This window comes from Engystomops pustulosus, chromosome 10 (assembly GCF_040894005.1).
Source record: "Engystomops pustulosus chromosome 10, aEngPut4.maternal, whole genome shotgun sequence".
In the NCBI taxonomy this organism is placed as follows: Eukaryota; Metazoa; Chordata; class Amphibia; order Anura; family Leptodactylidae; genus Engystomops; species Engystomops pustulosus.
In genome coordinates this window covers 53,172,996-53,193,138 of record NC_092420.1, presented here as the reverse complement: position 1 = coordinate 53,193,138, position 20,143 = coordinate 53,172,996, and the positions used below count along the sequence as shown (strand labels likewise).

The following is a 20,143-nucleotide window of genomic DNA, read 5'->3' as shown; positions in this document are numbered from 1 at the left end:
CCTTTTACTTATTCGAGACTTTACATATTACATATCAAAACAACCAAAATAATAAACCCCCCACTTTTAACCTCACATAAAACTAAAAGTGAAAAAAAAGAAACTTTATTAAATCTTTAAACTATAATGTTTTAATTAGCCCTATGTGTCCTGAAAAATTTTAAGGTAGCACATAAAAAAAGCTATGGCCCTTAAACCGCCACATATGAAATTGTCTAAAAATACCCTGTTAATTAACCCCGTGTGCTTTATTGAAGCAAACACCCATGGGTAACAACCATGATTAAAACTCCGCTGGCACGTGGGCGCTGCCATGTTAGCTTGGATCATCGCTCCCTGTGATGCCATCAGGGAGTGGCGATCCGTTGCTATGACAGCCTCGGGTCATACAAAGATCCGAGGCTGTCTCGTTTCCCACCATTTATTACAATGTGCGATTTGCAGTGATGGCAAACCTTTTTAGAGACTGAGTGCCCAAACTACAACAAAGACTCGCTTATTTACTGCAAAGTGCCAACACAGAAATTTAATTTGTTATTTATACACCCTTCTCTGTCACAGCTTTCATTGATACCAGCACTCTGCGGACACCAATAAAGCAGAAAATAGTCCCTGGTAGCACTGTCACTTTAAAATACCTCTGTACCAGCGCTGGGACTGTAGGAAGATACCTGGAGTCTTTTTTGGTGATGGCCTGAGTGCCCACATAAAGGACTCTGAGTGCCACCTCTGGCACCGGTGCCATAGGTTAGCCATCACTGACCTAGGGGGTCTGAAAAGTAGTGAAAAAAAAAGGTAAATAAAAAAAACCCGAAAAATTCTAATCACCCCCCCCCCTTTCCTAGAATGTAAAAATAAACAGTAAAAATGATAAACATGTTAGGTATCAATAAAAAGTGGTCAAAAGGTCATACAGTCCTCAAAATGGTAGCATTGAAAATGTCATCAAGTCGCAAAAAATGACACCACCCACAGCTCCATTCACTGAAGTATGAAAAAGTTAGTAGCGCCAAAAGAAGGTAAAATGAAGATTTTTTTTTTTTTTTTTTTTTGTACAGATTTCAATTTTTACACACATTAAAGTATAAAAATTGACCATCCTATTATGGTTGGTTTCCCTAAAGATGTTGTGACAAGGAGAGTTCCTATGTAAGAACAAGTAGCATATGGTACATGAACTCTACGTAATCTCCTCAAAATGGTTGGGAGCTGAGGATGGGGGCAATAGATTTGAATGCCACGACTGAATCCTAAGCTCCAAATATCAAATCCAAACGGTGTAAATTATCACTGTATTCACAAGGTAATTATGAATATTACATAGATTTTATTAATTTCTTCACAAAAAATGATCACAAACAAACAATGAAAAGGTAGTCATACAATGGGAACACTTTAGTTAAAAACAGTGCATAGCCAAACAATGGAAAAGCAAAATACCAAAGAAAAGAAACTCCGTATGGGACCCATGATATAGTGACCTAAGCAGCCTCAGAGAGTCAAAATAATAGTTACCATACCGGGATGAGAGGTGTGCACTGCGCAGCCCCGACACGTGTTTTGACAACTGGCTTTCCCAAGGGGAGTGTCAGGTGGAAGTGCATTGTGGGTTATATATCTCTATCAACCAATAGAAAACGGAAGAGTAATTGAACAGGAGTACCATGTGGGGGTATGACGACACAGGAAGGGGGAGCAAGATGCCTGGCAGCTGATTGGACCATTGCGCGTGTGTGTGTAACATACACATGAAACCACCGCAAGTATGTAATTCGATGGTCCAATCGGCTGTCAGGTATCTTGCTCAACCTTCCTGTTCAGGTCTCACCCATCCAGCAGGATTTTAGCAGGAAACACGGAAGAGGACCATTAATCGAAGGAGTCCTGGGCACATCTAGGTCAGGAGAAGATCAATGCACTGCCCCTAGAATAGCCTGCACTCAGCTTGACCTCATAACAGTGCTCCCGTCCTGACAAGGACAGTCCCAAGTAGTCCCTAAGTTCTAGGAATGCCCAAGTAGGCCCTATGGGTGAAAAAGCAAACGCTCCCGACGTGTTTCTAGTGCCACATACGGTGGAACTTCATCAGGGGTATTCTATATGCTGATACTTTATAGTACTATAGGGAAACCAACAGTGGTCAGTTGTATGGATCAGCAGTAGCATAGTCCATTCCTGTAGGCTACAATGTAAAAAGAATGTTTCATACACTATGTTTAGTGCTGTAAAAACTGGTGCCTGCTTTCCTGTAAGTGATTAAGGACTCAGTTGTGATGAATGTGGTTCTTGGAGACCCTAGTGCTAAGTACCGTATATATACTTGTGTATACGCCGGGTGGTGGTCCCAATGCTCGGCGCGGGTCCTCATCTGTCTGCCGTAACAAGCAGCAGAGACGCGGTCATGCGCTCTGCCAGCCGGCGCATACTATGACCTCATTAGCGGCCACATCATGGTGTCCGCCAGTGGCAGAACACATCGCAGCTGTTAAAGCAGACAGAAGAAAAGGAGCCGCAGGGACTGGACCATCACGGAAGCTGGGCTGGCTGTATACCACAGGGGGATGGCTGGCTGTATACTACTGGGGGCAGGCTGGGCAGGCTGTATACTACTGGGGGTAGGCTGGCTGTATACTACTGGGGGCTTGCTGGCTATATACCGGGTGAAGGCTGTGCCCAATGCATTTCCCACCCTTGGCTTATATTCGAGTCAATAGGTTTTCCCAGTTTTTGGTGGTAAAATTAGGGGCCTCGACTTATACCCTTACCAATGCGCACCATACTAGTAAGGCGCGGGTCGGGTCCCGAAATTGACACTTTTATGCCATTTTGAAAAATATTTTAAAAATCAATAAAAAGTGATCATAGGGTTGCACAGTCCTACAAAGTTTGAAACCGCAAAGTTTGAAAGAGTTATTGGCGCCAGAATATGGCAAAATTAAAAAAAAATTTTTTGTACAGGAGGTTTTAATTTTTGTAAATGAATGAAAACATAATAAAAGCTATACAAACTTGGTATCCCCGTAATTTCAACGACCCAAAAAATAAAGTAGACATGTCATTTGTGGCGCACAGTGAAAGCCCACAAGAAAATGGAACAAATGCGTTTTTTCACCTTTTTCACTGCAATTGGAATTATTTTTCCCACTTCCCAGTACATGAAATATTAAGTACTGTCACTATGAAGTGTAATTTGTTTCTCAGAAAATAAGCCGTCACACAGCTCTGTACATGGAAAAATAAAAAAGTAATAGGTTTTTGAAGGTGGGGAATGAAAAATAGAAATGAAAAAAACAAAAAAAGGCCTGGTTGTTAAGAGGTTAATATAAGACATTAACTTATTGCTGTTGCTCCTGGTGCTGGGGCCCTATCAGGTAGTTGTGAGTTTGTCATAGTCTGACATTGTCCTGTACAGAGACACAGCTACTGGTAACACCTACTCAGTATATTACAGGGTAAGGAGCTGCACAACAAATATTCTGAAGAAAAATATGATCCAGAATAATTTATTTGTTTTATTAAAATGCCCAGTCAGCAGAGGTGACGGGTCCTCTAACACACGGATCTGACCCTATAAATAAGCTACTCCAAAGGGAACCTATCAGGAAGTTAGCTGCCCGGTAACCGGCATCTTCCCATGAGGTTGGGATTTCGGCTCAACCCTATGACTTAGTCCCGTCTTGTCATGCTGCTGTTTTGGAAGCCACAAACCTGATGACGGATTCCCTTTACCTCCACACCAATGAGCTGCTCTTACAACGCTATATGATTATAGTAACTTGTACTTCCCCCAATCCCTGGAAATGTAATCCATATGCTAATGACCTCTCTTTATATACTGCACAGGTGTCTATAAGGGGTTGCCGAATCAGGAGACCCCGAGCTCCATCCAGGGTAGGAAGGTTTCAAAAAATAATTAAGAATCCTGTGACATCATCATTATACCTACAAATCGTTTATTCTGGTTATGTCCTTTTATAATGATTCTGTAGCTTCCTTTTTATTCCTATTGTGCTATAACTTGATTACCAAACAATGAAGATGTCACAGGGATTCCTAAGCACATGGTGACAGGTGAAGGTTGGCCCTGTAGCACTTGTTTTCTTATTTTGTGTGTATTGGTGGTTGAAGCACTGTGTTACAGATGGTATTAGTGGTCTAAGTCATCCATGTCCCCTGCAATTTTCCTTTTTATGGTAGTTTATAACTTGTACCTGTCTAAAGTAGCATGTTAGATTTTCTAATAGAAAGAGAGCTTTGTGTTTATTACAAGAACACCCATGTACTTATCACTTACAATTGGTCTGTCTGTATTGGCAAACTTGTTTCCTTAAACAAGCTGATCACAGAGTAAGGGGCTTGTGTCCTACTCCGCACATGGTAATGGGAATAGAAAAGCACTTCAGCTGATAGGAAATCGACCATCAGAAGCCATTGTGATAAACTGGGGATACTGGATAGATCCAGGCACAGTGACAGTGGTAATCTTCTTATATGTGTTATCCATGGCATTCTTCCTTCCAAAATCAACTTCTAAAATTTATACTCATGAGCCTGAGGGGCTACACTAGTTTCTCTGTGACCTGGATTCACAGGGTGTTACACTGTCCAAACCTCACCCACCGCTTCCTCAATGCCCACTGCCTCTTGAAGCTTCGGCACACAATGAGAGGGGTAAGTGTTCTCATTAGTACAATTTAAACATTATTTTTTGAAGAGGGCTCATTGATAACAAATATAAGAAGCTGACCACAGTCACAGTATCTGGTTCTATCCAGTGCCCCTGGTTTATCATGATGGATTTTGATAGTAGATTTCCTTTAAGCTCATGAGTGCAGTCCTGAACAGGGTTATTTTTAACTCCATGTAAAATAAGAAATCAAGGGCTTTTCTAAAACTGCCCCCCCCTCTTTTAAATCTAAATTTATGCTCAAAGCAAATTTAATCAATTTTCTGTGACATTCCTCAAAAATACCGATGGCCTGTGGTTGTGGTCCAGAAGGATGGCGCACTTTTAACATTGATGATTATGATAATTATGATTAATATTAATTGACACGTGGCTATGTATGTATGGTCCTAAATATCAATCTATCTATAATAAGGAATGCTATTAGCTTTGACATGTATTTATATATATGAATTACACATTGTATGTATGTATGTATGTATGTATGTATGTATGTCTGTATGTATATAATTTTTTTTTTTTTTATATGAATTTTGTATCTTTACAAATCTATTTTAATACTTTTTATTTATTATGTATCCTCTTCACAATACTGGACTGCAGTTGCAATATATAGCTGATGTACTGACTTTACAATACGTACAACATAGTCATGTTTTTATGTATACATGTTTATATTTACCATTGACTTATGAGTGCATCCACGCACTTAGGGCGCATTCACACTGACGTTGCCCACCGTGCTGTAGCACGGGGAGAGGAGGAGGAGGGGGTGAGCAGTGCCGTCTATGTGGAACGTATATAGGCCGTATATATGTCCCCCATGCGGCAGTGTGAATATAGCCTAACTATGATTTTTTTATGTGGCCTCTTTATGCTATAGGTTGAAACCTTCTTTCACTCTCTGTTACTGTATTCAGTCTTTGTTCACTTGAGAACCGCGTTGTGTTTTAAAGACCTTTAATAAAACCTATATAATATACCTACCTCTGAGTGAGCCATCCTTTTGGACCACAACCACAGACCATTCCCACATATCCTGTAAAGTGTGGCAACTTTATACAGGAGATCTCCTTCTGGAGGCAGCACCAGACCTAATTTGCCGTAAAGCAATAGTGCTGTGCCTATCCGAAGCACAACCAAACACGGTGAGCATAGTCTGCAGCTTCACGTCTAAATTCATTCCCTTAGATGTCCCACTATTAGCGCTCTCTCCTTGTCCTCTCTTGCCACTTTCTCAAAAACAAAAATTGTGGACTATCCTTTAATGGTAAAAAGACAATCTTTAATGAGCAGATGAAATTAGAAAAAAAAAACATTGATTTTCAGCTCTATCGTTTTATCTTTTTCAGGTGATCTTACAAAACCCCTTCCAATCATTGAAGTTGGTGAACACAAGGACAAGGTGATCCAGTGCCGGTGGCATACACAAGATCTCTCTTTCTTGTCGTCTTCTGCTGACAGAACTGTATCGTTGTGGGCTTACAATGCTTAAAAAGAGACTGTCATATTAGGTTGACTTTCACTAGGAGGCTTATTTGGCTTTACCTGTCTGGCCTCTGTGATCATGGTTTTCCTGCTGCACCTCTAGGATGCCAGGGAGGTTGGTTACTGAACCCTGCAACCAAAACCTAGTATAAAATCATAGATGCATCATGCTGTAGTAGTGCAGACAAAAGGGGGCAAAGTGAAGGTAAAGACTGCTGTCTGTAGCCTCGGGTTAGTCGTAGATGATGTCATTTACCATATATATGTGTATATAATTTTATTTCCTACTTCATCAATACACGAGTGGGATTTCTTTGTAAAAGCACGCATTAGCAGAGCATTGCATTGTTGGCTTATGCTTAAGCAAGCAGTAGCACTTTCATATGCCGTACACATCAGGACAGGTTGTTCAGTCCGTGGACCGTTTCCTATTTGGTTTTTCAATTGATCTTCATATTTTGCATTGCAATCCACTGATACCAGGACGTGCCAATATAAGACAATTCATTCAGTCCGATTCATCAGCTTCCTTCAATTGTTACCAAAGACATAAAAAGCGTGCGCTCTAGATGTATCTATTTTTCGTAACATAGAGATATGCGCCATTAAATCAACTTTTTGATTTTCTAAAAAAAAAAAAAAAGGCACCCTCCTTTATTTTTTATATTGCAGTTTCTCTGATTCCCAGCCCCCGCAGTAAAGATTCCATCAGCTTCTCAACATATGTCCTTTGACAAATTTGTTGGCTGTGTTCCAGAAAATGAGACCTATACTTGTTTTATCACCTGCGATAGAACTGCGCCAATTTCTGGTTCACATAAAAGCATAATAAGCGAAGCTGGCTTATATGTAAATCATCAAATAACATTAAATACAATTTTCCTACTGTTATACTCCTCTCCGCTCTGGAATGGCCCATCTATATGTAGGGGGAAGCTGAACTGTCAGAGTAGAAGTAGAAGTTAGTCGACATTTTATAGAATTGAATAGGCAAAGGAAATCCTGCCAGAAAAAGGGTGGCTTTGGATATTTTAATTTTGCATTCTGCAGTTAATGTTATCCAGAGGGTCGCTTTACAGTAGAATTGCTATAGAGGGCGAAATTACGTTTTACATTGTAATATTCCATCACAGACTGGAAAGTTTGCTGTCATTTTATTAAAGAATTTTCTGGAACTTTCCAGTATATTTTACAAGACGGTTCCACATCTGCAAGATTCCTGCTTGTGGTCAGTAGAATTAGGATTCCTGACTGTACTGATGACAAAGGTCATTGGCTTCATACATGCCAGGTGGATATGATCAGACACATTTTCAAAATGTTTCCATAGACGGAGCAACGTTCACACGTTCAGTTTTAGAGATGCAGTTTCCGATGTCCAAACCAGGGATGTAGTGAAAAAAGAGTAGGAGCAGCACCTCTTAATGATATGTTCTCACCCATTACAATCCACACCTGATTTTGGCTTTGAAAACTGCATCTGAAAAACTGAACGTGTGAATGCAGCCTCAGAGGTGACATATTAGCAGGTCGTGCAAGACTAAAAGCGTATAAAAGAAATGTGCAGAATGTTATATTTTATAAGTAAATGCAGGAGGTGGACTTCTGTAAAGTAAATTCAGAGACCAAGATCTGTAACTCAACATCCATAACATCTCTGTTGCAGCTTGTTTACTGTTCAACACATCATGTCTGATTTGGAAAAATCTTTGATAGTCCCAATGCATGACAGAAGCTCCTTATATTACGGACCTTGTAGTAGTAATCGGTCTCTCACCACCTGTGAAATATGTGGCCATTGTTACCAGCACCCAGCTCTTTACTTGTTTCCACATTGTAAACACAAGACTTTCTAATTCTGGGGAAAGACACAGGGCATTTGGGCTTTCTGCATGTTAGCCTCAGCGTATAACCGGCAGCCAACCCATGCGGATTTACAGTTGCGCCAAAGTGGGTGGAATACATGCCCAAAAAATGGAAGAGCTCAGTACCTGGCACTGCATATAAATAATTTCAGAATGTCCTAGTCAAGATCCTGTGTTGCTCTATTTATTCCTCCCATAATTCCCCTGTCCCCAGGATATGATTGCTGGGGTCCAATTGATGCAACCACCAGTGATCGGGAGGATGTTGTCCCCTACAGTTTTTTATACTACATGAAGTGCAGGTGTTGTGTCACTCCTCCCTTTAATGTACGTAAAGGTGATACATTCATTTAGTAGGGAAAACCCTTATCATAAAATCCATTCAACAAATATATAACTATGGGAATGATGGGATGCCACTCACCGCTTACTAGCCGCTTCTAGTCTGAACCTCTACAAGTCACTTGACTATATTTTGTCCTTGAGGTGTCAGCACGTGAACAAACTCTCCACCCTCCTATAAAGCAATTCAATGCGCTCAACACTACTATACAGTGCTACATGCTCTTTTATTGTGGGTGATATGCTGCTAGAATTATCCAGTGTTGATGTATTCCAGTTTTTATACGTGTACAGTAAACATATGCAACAAACCAGATTTCCCTGCACACCCTCTGCTTGAATGGCCAGTAAGACACGTGACGGGCGACGGTGTAACCCAGAAAGGGAGTATTGTGCACATGACTGCATGGCACACCGGCATGAAATCAGTTTCCTTTTATTATTTTTTTTTCTTTTTCAGAGCGACAACTAACCTGGATATTGAGTCTTGCACTTGCGTGTTGTGTTAACTATTTTTCTATCATACTGGTAGAAATATAGCTTCAATGTTGTATTCACTAATGTAAATGCTAATATTTCGGGAATTTTCTGTTCATACTGTAAATTTTTTATTTTTGTTAAATTAAAAAAGAGCCTAAATGAGATTTAGGAAAGTTTTTATTTATTTGATATGAAGTGGAATTATTATTTTGTTCTTTTAACATACTAAACTTTCTGTGCACTGTACGTCTCTATTTTTTACTTCTTGTTTCATGTGGAGATGTTTACTATGGAAGTGTAACTGTGCTGCAATATGAATAAAGAGATCCAAGATTCATCATATCAGCGAATACTGGGTCACTGTGGTTCGTGCCATGTGGAGGGTGAATGTGTACATGAATGTCACCAGGGAGTGTGCCGACTAGGAGGTTCTGGGAAATAGGCAAATAAGTTTTCCTAGATGGCACAAGGAAAATCGCACCTCTTTTGCTACATTGTAAGGCAACCTCCTTACTATCAAGCATGACTTTCAGGAAGCCGAATGTCAAAATGTAGGATTAAAGCCAAACCAGTAGAACAGATTGACAACTGTAGACTGCACTGTTTCAACCTGGTTGTGCCTTTTCAGTACAGTGCAGGGAACTGGTTTGGCTAGTGAGAGGCTTTTGACTAGGGTCAGGGAGTAAGAGAGAACCTGGTTTGGTTTGAATCCCAGATCATGTGATTAGGCTTCCTAAAAGTAATGCTTGATTTTAAGCAGGCTGCCTTACAAGGTAGCAAAAGAGGTGTGGTTTTCCTTGTCCCAAGGAAAATGTATTTGCATATTTCCCAGAATTGTGTAGCATCAATCGCTAGAAGTCTCCATGTTTGCTAATTTAGACCGACTTGCAAACTCTCCATAAGGAGAACTCTCACTCCCTGAAAAGGAGGTTCACATACTAGGCAAGAAGATTTGTTATTGCAATCTCCATAGATTCCATATCTTGACAGACAGAAATGCAACAAAAATATGTTTGCTTCCATTTCAAAAAGGTAGATTTCTTTTATAGATCTGATGGAAAAACATACTTTACTGACAAAATATTAACATTTTTTCATGGGGGGGGGGGGGTGTTAATTTTAGAATTGTTGCATTACACCTCACATGTAGTGATCTAATGGTGAAAGCTCATTATAACATAGGTTTGTTCTTAAGTTGAACTTGTATGCAAGTCTGAACTGTTATTTTATATAATTGTTACTCTAGAAAAAAAAATGTAATTGCCCCTTTGACAATTGGATCTTCAAAAATGTATGCTGTCATGGGAACAAAGATTATCAATAAAACATAATTACAGACACTTTGCAGTTGATCACTGCAGCCCGGGACTAAAGTACAGCATCCAGAGAGCTTCACCAGAGGCCACAGTGGGCAGAATAATCTGCCTGTAACTAGGGGGCTGCTTGTATATTGTATGGAATAGTAACTAGGGGATGCATATAAAAAGAAGTAATGCAAAATATAAAAGTAGCTTCACTGTGAACAAGATAAAGGAAATGTCCGGTTGTTCCAACTAGGGCCGGCACCAGCACTGGGCATACCTGGGCAAGTGGCAGGGCACTGGGGGCCCACATAAGGCTGTACATAAGGAATCCATGGGGTGTCGTTGCATCTAATGAATCCATAGGGGGCTTTATATAAAATAACCATGAGGGGGCTGTTTGGTATGATAAACTAGGATATTTTCAATAGCGCCACATGAGTTCACTGCAAAGGGGCCTACAGACCCCAGTTCCAACCTACCAAACACTTTCAAGTATATTGCCTTAATTGCAAGTTAGCTGCTAAGTTCAATGGGAATACCCCAATTTCTAGCAAGTGTTTTGCTAAGCCTTACCAATCTATCCCCTTCATAAGTCTTTTTGTACAGCACTATTTTGTTTGGACATCATGGAAGAATCCATGCTGTTATACAGGACAATGAGACGATCAGATTTGACATGTGGCTTGCGACTTGTCAGACAAATTTGTGTCACATGAAGAATAGTGCAGCTATGACACATATGTGGTGCAGGCAATTATTGAATACATGTGCAAGCAGTTTCCATTGAAAAGAACAGAAAACACCTTAGTAAATGTGGGCCATTATCTGATTTTTAAAGAATTTTATTAGCAAATTAAGTTGAAAAATAAGTATTTGGTCAATACCAAAAGTTCATCTCAATACTTTATTCTTTGTTGGCAATGGCAGTGGTCAAACATTTTTTGTAAGTCTACAAAAGGTTGGCACACACTTGCTGGTATGTTGGCCCATTCCTCCATGCAGATGTCCTCTAGAGCCGTGATGTTTTGGGGATGTTGTTGGGCAACACAAACTTTCAACTCCCTCCAAAGGTTTTCTATGGGGTTGAGATTTGGAGACTGGCAGAGCCCCTCCAGGAACTTAAAATTACTTACGAAGCAGTTCCTTCATTAACATGGCGCTGTGCTTGGCATTATTGTCATGCTGAAAGACCCTGCTACATTAAGGGTGCGGTCAGACGTTGCGTTTAATGCTTGTGTTTAAAAACACACTGCAACAGCTTAAGAGAGATTTGCCTAATTAAACAGCTGTTAACACTTTCATTTACATAACGCAACCCTTAACACATTGTTATCATGTGTGTGTACATTGCGTAAATGCATGCATTTGTTAACGCATGCGCTAACATTGTGTTCACAAATGCATGCGTTAATGTGTTAACAGTAGCTTTTTGTCAACGCAAGTGTTAACAGCTGTATAGGCAAATCTCCCTTCAGCTGTTGCAATGCGTTTTAAATGCATGCATTAAACGCTACGTGTGAATCCACCCTTAGGCTATATTCACACTGCCGTTGCCCACCCCGCCCCATAGGAATTAATGGCGCACAGCGCCGTACTACGGAGAAAGATAGGACAGGTCCTATCTTTTTCCCGGTACGGTGCCGCACGTGTGCTGCACCGCACCGCTCCCGTAGGGCGCCGTGCGCCCATTGCCGTCTATGGAGGACGTATGTCGGCTGTATATACGTCCTCCATACGGTTGTGTGAATGTAGCCTTAGTCTTTAATACCTTGGATGGAAGGTGGTTTGCACTCAAAATGCCATGGCCCCATTCATCATGTACATGGATCAGTCATCCTGGTCCCAAACCATGATGTCCCCCCTCCCTCATGCTTCACAAAAGCTATATTATTTTGGATGCAACTCAGCATTAATTATAGTCCAAACATGAAAAATTGTGTTTCTACCAAACAGTTCTACTTTGGTTTCATCTGGCCATATCACATTCTCCCAATACTCTTCTAGAACATCCAAATGCTCTCTAGCAAACTTCAGACCGGGCCAAATATGTACTGGCGTAAGGAGGAGGATAAATCTGGCACGGCAGGATCTGGGTCCCTGGCGGCGTAGTGTGTTACTGACGGTAGCCTTTGTTACGTTGGTCCCAGCTTTCTGAAGGTCATTCACTATGTTCCTCCATGTGGTTCCTTCCATTTTTGCTCACCTTCCTTCTGATCATTTTGACCCGGGTGAGGTCTTGCCTGGAGCCCATTGATTGAGGAAGATTATCAGTGGTCTTGTATATCTTCCATCTTCTAATTATTGCTCCCACAGTTGATTTAGTCATACCAAGCTGCTTGCCTATTGCAGATTCAGTCTTTTCAGCCTGGTGCAGGTCTATAATTCTGTTTCTGGTGTACTTTGACAGTTCAAAGTGCTTTAGTCTTCACCAAAGTGGAGTTTGGAGTGTGACTGTCGGAGGTTGTGGGCAGGTGTCTTTTATACAGATGACAGGTGCCATTACTACAGGTAATGGGTGGGGGAAAGAGGAGCCTCTTAAAGAAGACTTTACAGGTCAAGAAGAGACAGAAATCTTGCTTGTTTGAAGGTGACCAAATACTTATTTTCTACTATAATTAGCAAATAAAGTCAGACAATGTGACTTTCTGGTTTGTTTTCACATTTTGTCTCTCATAGTTGAGGTCAATCTATGATGTCAATTGCAGGCCTCTAATCTTTTAAGTTGGAGAACTTTTGGTGGCTGACTAAATACTTGTATGGTGAGAAATCTAGTAGGCCAACTGACATAGGGTCAACTCCCATTAGTCAATATAATGCACATAAAAACAAACTATATACCAGCAGAAAATATACTGCACAATAATATATAGCAGCAATAAATAAATAGTGCACCTTAGCTGCCAATACGCAGATACAGACATCACCTACTTTTTAAATTATGTTTCAGATGTTCCTTTCTCCTTCTGTGCTGGTGTGTCGGATCTTCTTCTGGTGGAAAGAATTTACCACTTTTAATCCCTTATGGACACTGCCCTTAATTGTTTTTGTATTTTGCTGTCATAGATGTGGAGCTGCAAGACGACACGTGTCCCCTGTTTTTCTGTTCCCTTCTCCATTCATCACTTCCAGGGGCAAAAGGATAGGTGACTCTACATTGTCCCTGTGTTCCTTTTTTACACCCACAGAATACTGGTCAATTTATTGCAGCGTCCATTTTAATATGATTTTGCAGGTTTAAAATACATTTTTTTTTTTTTTAGAAACATGCTGCTTTTTCATTTTGCTATATGACCAATAACACAAATAGAAAAATGTGATATACATACGAGTGCGGTTCATTAAGTACCCGTGTTTGACGGCAGAGGGTGTTCCTGAGGGAAGTTGGTGTTATCATCGTGTGCTGCTATCTATCAAACGACGGCAGCAGACTGATTGATAGGTTAGCTTGGATTTGGCAGCCATTTGAGTAAGACGTGTTTTGTGATTTTCGCTAAAATGGAAAAAAAAAAAAGAGAATTATCGTTCGGTAATTAGATTTTTGGTTTTGGATGGGAAAAAAGCAAAGTTGGATGCTGTTTATGGGGACACTTCACCATCTATGACCACTGTCAGATATTGGTTCAACAAATTTAAACGTGGGCGAATATCCGTTTTTGATGAGGAGCGACCATGATGCCCGGTTCCAGAGGAAATCATTCAAAAAGTTGCTGATTGACGAACGAAAGTGTGTGAAGTAGCAGAGGCTGTAGGTAGGTGTGTCGTCCGGAATGGCAATTAATATTTTACATGATAAGTTGGCAATGAAAAAATTGTCAGCCCGATGGGTGCCGCGATTGCTCACGGTGGACAAAAAGCGGATGCGGCTGTTAACTGCGAAGCAGTGTTTGGAGCAATTTAAGCGAGATTCGAAGGAGTTTTTATGTCGAGTTGTCACCGTTGATGAAACCTGGATTCATCATTACACACCAGAAACTAAGCAACAATCAAAACAATGGATTTTTTAGAAAAAGGAAGAACGATCACTGGACAATACTACAGTGAGTTATTGGACCACAAAAAATTGAAGGAGACATGGCTGCATTTGGCGAAAAAGAAGGTGCTGTTTCAACACAATAACGCACGGGCACATTCATCCGGAGTTGTCGCCACCAAACTGCATGAATTGCGTTATGAATTGCTGCCGCATCCCGATCTGGCTCCCTGCAACTTTTTCTTGTTCCCTAAAATGAAGAAATGGCTCACAGGAAAATTTTTTTAGCTCAAACGAGGAAGCCATTGCTGAGACAGTGGAGTATTTTGGAGAGTTTGAAAAAATCCTATGTTTTTTTTTTTTTTTTGGGGGGGGGGGTTTAAAAAATGTCAGGAACGTTGGGATAAGTGTTTCTTTCTAAATGGAGACTAGGTTGAAAAATAAAAACAACATTTTTGAAAAAATGGTGTCTTCATTTCTAACACGAGTACTTATTGAACCGCCCTCTAATATGGTTCCCTGTTATCCACAGAACCAGAAAAAGCTTTTGATAGAATAGGATGGCCTTTCATGTTCACGGTGTTGCACCATATTGGCCCTGTTCCCCGCATGCTGTCATGGGTCTGTTCACTATATACTTCCCCATCTGCCGCAGTAAGGGCTAATGGTGTAATCTCTTCTACCTTCCATATCTGCAATGGGACCAGGGGTCACCACTGATCTTTATCCTCACAATAGAACCCGTCCTTAGGACCATTAGAGCAAACCAGGAAATCTGGTGCCTTGCAGTGGGCACACAGACAGTGAAGTTAACAGTATATGCAGATGACCTCCTCTTTATCCTCTCCCAGCCTTCTACCTCTTTGCCCTATCTCATGCTTCAATGCCAGAGTTTTCAAAAGTGCTCCCTTTTCAATAACAATTTCCAAAAATCTGAGGCTCTGAACTTGAATCTCCTGTTGGATCTGCAAAAATTCCCTAGTTTGACACTTTCGTTTTCGTTGTCTTCATTACTTGGGGGTCTGGATCCCCCGGAATCTGGGAGAATTATATGAACGTAACTATTCTCCCCTCCTTGGGTTGCATATTTTCCGAATGTAGGAGGCCATGGCAGATGTCACAAGCACGTCCGAAAAATATATAAAGCTGTGGCAACCATGGATAACATTCCATGAGTCCCAGAAATTCAAGCATATCCTTGGAACAAGCTGAAGTCACTCCTCGATACACCTGATGGAAGGTAAATCACCCTACTGGCCCAGATTTATATTATATGACACAGACATATTGTACCACATCCCGATATTCCACATGGCCATGAGTAGGATGCACTTTGAAGCTATCCATAAAATTTTTGATTATGCTGATAACACAGAGTTCCCACCCAGAGAAGACCCCAGTTATGATTGGTTCTTTAACCCCTCACTGATGGCAGCAAGCTGCCTGTGAGCCGAGTAAAATATCATAAACATGTTAGGTAACGCCATGTTATTTCCAGCGTTTAACCCCCGTAAAGGAATATCGCACCCAAATGTCCTAAACGCCACTTTTCCACCATTTAGCAACATATTAAAAATGTAATGCAATAAAAGTAATCAAAAGGCTGTACAGTCTCATCTCGCAAAAAATAACCTGTCACACAACTCCGTACACTGAAGTATGAAAAAGTTATTAGTGGTAGAAGATGGAGATTTTTATTTTGTACAGAAGGTTTTAATTTTCTAAAATTTAGTATCCCTGTGATTGTACCAAAAGAATAAAGGAGACGTCATTTGGGATGCAGAGTGAAAGCCGTAAAAACCAAGTCCACAAGAAAATGGTGCAAATGCATTTTTTCACCTATTTCACTGCATTTGGAATTGTTTTCCCGCTTTCCAGTACACGTTATGAAATATTAAATACTTTCACTGCAAAGCACAATTTGTTACACAAAAAACAAGCCCTCATACAGCTCTTTACATGGAAAAATAAAAAAAGTTATAGATTTTTGAATGTGGGTAGTGAAAAATGAAAACGCTAAATCATAAGTGTCCCGGTGGGAAGGGGTTAAGGTAGGGCCCATCCTAGACCATTTTACTGCCAAGTTTGTGCGGGCATATACCTCTGCAAAATATGTGTCATAAACACAAATCCGCCAGTACCTGCCAAATAAGAGCGCAAGTAAAGATGTATAAGTAGTGCGAGAGTACATCAGGGTATACATACAAGTTCAGATTATATGAAGGTAAGGACTTCAGAATAGAGCCGCCAGAATAACCTGCATATTACTGCAAAAGTAGTTTGGGATTTGACGCACCCACTACTGGACAAGCGCATAGATAGGTGCTGGACCACTAGCGCTACAGGGGAAGTGCATAAATTAAAATAGGAGGCTCCCTGAGGTACTTGGGTGACGGAGCCTGAGCACTCCACGATAATTTGCATAACTTGCAGTAAACAGACGGTAGATGTCCTTTAACACCTTTGTAACCGAGAACGAACTATATCGTCCTCGTGCTGCGAAGGGTGTATGGAGCTAAGCTTTTTCCATACACAGCTGTACAGTATAACACAGCTGACGCCCGCCTGTTACTGCTGCGTTTGGTGCTGGCACCACTTACTTTTACATGGGTGCCGCCATCTTGGATGGCCGATCACCGTCCCCTGTGCCGTCATTGGAGGGCGGCGATCAGTTGGCATGGCAGCCTAAAGTCTCATTGAGACCCATAGGCTTGCCATGTGCAATGATCTCTAATAGCCAGCAGATGGCAGGCTATTAGAAATCATTGTAATATTGGTATATACTGCCATACAGAAGTATTGCAGTATATAGTATTAGCAATCGGACCCTGCAGGGCTAAATTACCCTGGAGGATCTGAAATAATGGAAAAAAATAGTAAAAAAAAGAATTAGAATTAGAAACATGTTTGGTTTCATCACTTCCCAAAAATGTCCGATCTATCAAAATATAATAACAATTTTTCCCAGCGTTTAACCCCGTAACGGAAAATGGCGTCCAAAGGCGAAAGTGACATTTTGAAAAATATAAAAAAATTCTATAATAAGTGATCAAAAGGCCGAAAAGACAACAAAATGATAGCATTAAAAACGTCATCAAAATTCGCAAAAAATTACACCACCCACAGCTCTGTGCACTGAAGTATGAAAAAGTTATTAGCGCCAGAACATGGCAAAATGAAGATTTTTTTTTTTTTGTACAGAAGGTTTTATTTTTTTTTTAAATGTATGAAAACATAAAACATGTCATTTGGGGCGCTCATTGAAAGCTGTAAAATCCAAGCACACAAGAATATGGCACAAATGTTCTTTCATCATGTCCATTGCATTCAGAATTTTTTTCCCACTTCCCAGTACACAGAATTGAATATTCAATTCCATCACTATGAAGTGCAATTTGTTACGCAGAAAACAAGCCCAAACACAGCTCTTTACATGGAAAAATAAAAAAGTTACAGATTTTTCAAGGTGGGGAGCGAAAAATGAAACCGAAAAAGGGCCACGTCCTTAAGGGGTTAAAGACTGTGCAACGTTTAAATCACTTGTTCGAATTCTTTTGTGTTGCTCGAAAAAAAGAAAAAAAAAGTGGCAACATTGGGATGTTATTTTCCTTTATTAAGGAGGGGAAGAATTGTTTTTACATTTTGATGGGCACTGAAACCCTAGTTTTTCCCTAGTGATCTGAAGGTCATTGACATAGTGTTACAGATCTGTCTAAATGCCTCCGTCTCATAGAAACATAGGCCAGTGGTGGCGAACCTATGGCATGGGTGCCAGAGGTGGAACTCTAGAGCTCTTTCTATGAGCACCCAGGCCATCGCCCCAGGACAGAGTTCACCAAACACTGAATCTTCCTGCAGTCCCAGGAAAATTAAGGGATGCTGCTCTCAGTGCTATTTCACACTTCATTGGCTGTTTGGAACTGCGGGAAAAGTGAGAAGATTTTGACAGAACTGCATTATTTGGAGGTCATCATGCTGGACCCGACCATTGTTCCTTGAGGCTACATGCACACTGCCGTGTGCCCGCCGCACTGTAGCACGGCGGGCACACGGCAGCGCGGGGAGAGGAGGTGAGCGCAGCTCACCCCCGGCCCTCTCCATAGCGATGTATGGGCGCGGCGCTGTATTACGGGTAAAGATAGGACATGTCCTATCTTTTCTCGGGCTACGGAGCAGTACGTTGCCGCACGTGTGCTGCACCGTACCGCTCCCGTAGGGCGCCGCGAGCCCACAGAAGTGTATGGGGGACGTATATCGGCCGCATATACGTTGGCCGTAAATACGTCCCCCATACTGTAGTGTGAATGCAGCCTTAGAGAGACCCTGGAGAGAAGCTTCAATGATAATCTGAATTTGCCCTCCTTCTTTTAACTGGTGGCCTCAGGCCCCCAATACAATTGAAAGATGTGAAAGACATGTCATCTCAATGGATTATTGCCTTCCAAGACATTATTCAGCAAAGAATCAGTATTCTGGGTGGGAATATTTAAGTATTCTGGAAGGATAAAATATTTATTCCGGATAAAAAAAAAAATCGCAAGATGCCACAGACAGAAAGCTTCCGAAAGCAGGATGTGCAGGGACAAGGGCGCTCTATGAGGAGTCCCGCCATTACCCATACGTGTGAGGAACCTCCTGTACACGGCGAGGCCGCCATTACACTACAGTACGTGTGACTCCTCTACCAGGAGCTGGAGATGCAGCCGCCCTGTGCACGGCTCTCGGCGCGGCCCCTGTAATGGCGGGCGCTTTCCTCAGTACATAGTGGGCGGTCCCCGCGTGTTACCGACTCGCTGCGGCTCATGTCACGGGTTGTAGCCGCCCGCGCCCGTCTTGTCGCTAGGCGGGCACCATCCGGGTGAGTGACAGGCGGCTGGACCACTGATAACTCTGGTCTCACGTCAGGGACGTCACACTTCCGCATAAGATCTTCATAGGGCAATCACCAGGAAACCCCCGGTGCTGAACCAACCGCCCGAGGTAGTGTGACCCGGTTTACCGCCTTTTGAGCTTGAAGCCCTCTCCCGCCATGTGCTAGAGCAGGAGGGCAGTGTAATAAACGGCGGCCAGGATGGGAAAAGCATTGCACTGTATTGGCTGCGTTTACACGTGACGTTTGCATGCTCTTTACAATCGCAACGCAATGCCCGGGGCGGCCTCGGGACTATCACTTGCGCTGCGTTTGTAAACACAAGGCAAGCAGCGTGTGACCGCACCACAGGGCGGAAACCTCCCTGATGGGAGAAGGGAGGGGCGCACAGCATAGGCGTCACATGTACAGGATGCACACAGCAATGTACACGGCACTACTCTACTAGTAATGTACACGGCACTGCTCTGCTAGCAATGTACACGGCACTGCTCTGCTAGCAATGTACACGGCACTACTCTGCTAGCAATGTACACGGCACTGCTCTGCTAGCAATGTACACGGCACGGCACTGCTCTGCTAGCAATGTACACGGCACTACTCTACTAGTAATGTACACGGCACTACTCTACTAGCAATGTACACGGCACTGCTCTGCTAGCAATGTACACGGCACTACTCTACTAGTAATGTACACGGCACTACTCTACTAGTAATGTACACGGCACTACTCTACTAGTAATGTACGCGGCACTACTCTGCTAGCAATGTACGCGGCACTGCTCTGCTAGTAATGTACACGGCACTGCTCTGCTAGTAATGTACACGGCACTGCTCTGCTAGCAATGTACACGGCACTGCTCTGCTAGTAATGTACGCGGCACTGCTCTGCTAGTAATGTACACGGCACTGCTCTGCTAGTAATGTACACGGCACTGCTCTGCTAGTAATGTACACGGCACTGCTCTGCTAGTAATGTACGCGGCACTGCTCTGCTAGTAATGTACGCGGCACTGCTCTGCTAGCAATGTACACGGCACTGCTCTGCTAGTAATGTACACGGCACTGCTCTGCTAGTAATGTACACGGCACTGCTCTGCTAGTAATGTACACGGCACTGCTCTGCTAGTAATGTAC

At 42.0% G+C, this 20,143-nt stretch overlaps 2 protein-coding genes across 7 annotated transcripts in view; both read left to right on the top strand.

Annotated features, from left to right (window-relative positions):
* Positions 1-6,850, top strand: part of WDR47 (WD repeat domain 47) — a 33,407-nt gene extending 26,557 nt beyond the window's left edge. For 3 of the 4 annotated variants that reach the window (XM_072128827.1, XM_072128826.1, XM_072128828.1), the window contains exons 15-16: positions 3,844-3,891; positions 6,040-6,850. In XM_072128827.1, coding sequence (XP_071984928.1) covers positions 3,844-3,891; positions 6,040-6,182 — 191 coding nt within the window. In that variant the 3' untranslated portion in view covers positions 6,183-6,850. The remainder of the gene's footprint in view (positions 1-3,843; positions 3,892-6,039) is intronic. The other variant, XM_072128829.1, reaches the window with a different exon arrangement.
* Positions 6,851-18,864: 12,014 nt separating this feature from the next.
* The window catches only part of CLCC1 (chloride channel CLIC like 1), a 30,299-nt gene continuing 29,020 nt past the window's right edge, over positions 18,865-20,143 (top strand). For 2 of the 3 annotated variants that reach the window (XR_011850500.1, XM_072129007.1), the window contains exon 1: positions 18,989-19,116. The gene's annotated coding sequence lies outside the window, so the exon portion shown is untranslated. Of the gene's footprint in view, positions 19,117-20,143 lie in introns of all 3 variants that reach the window. The other variant, XM_072129008.1, reaches the window with a different exon arrangement.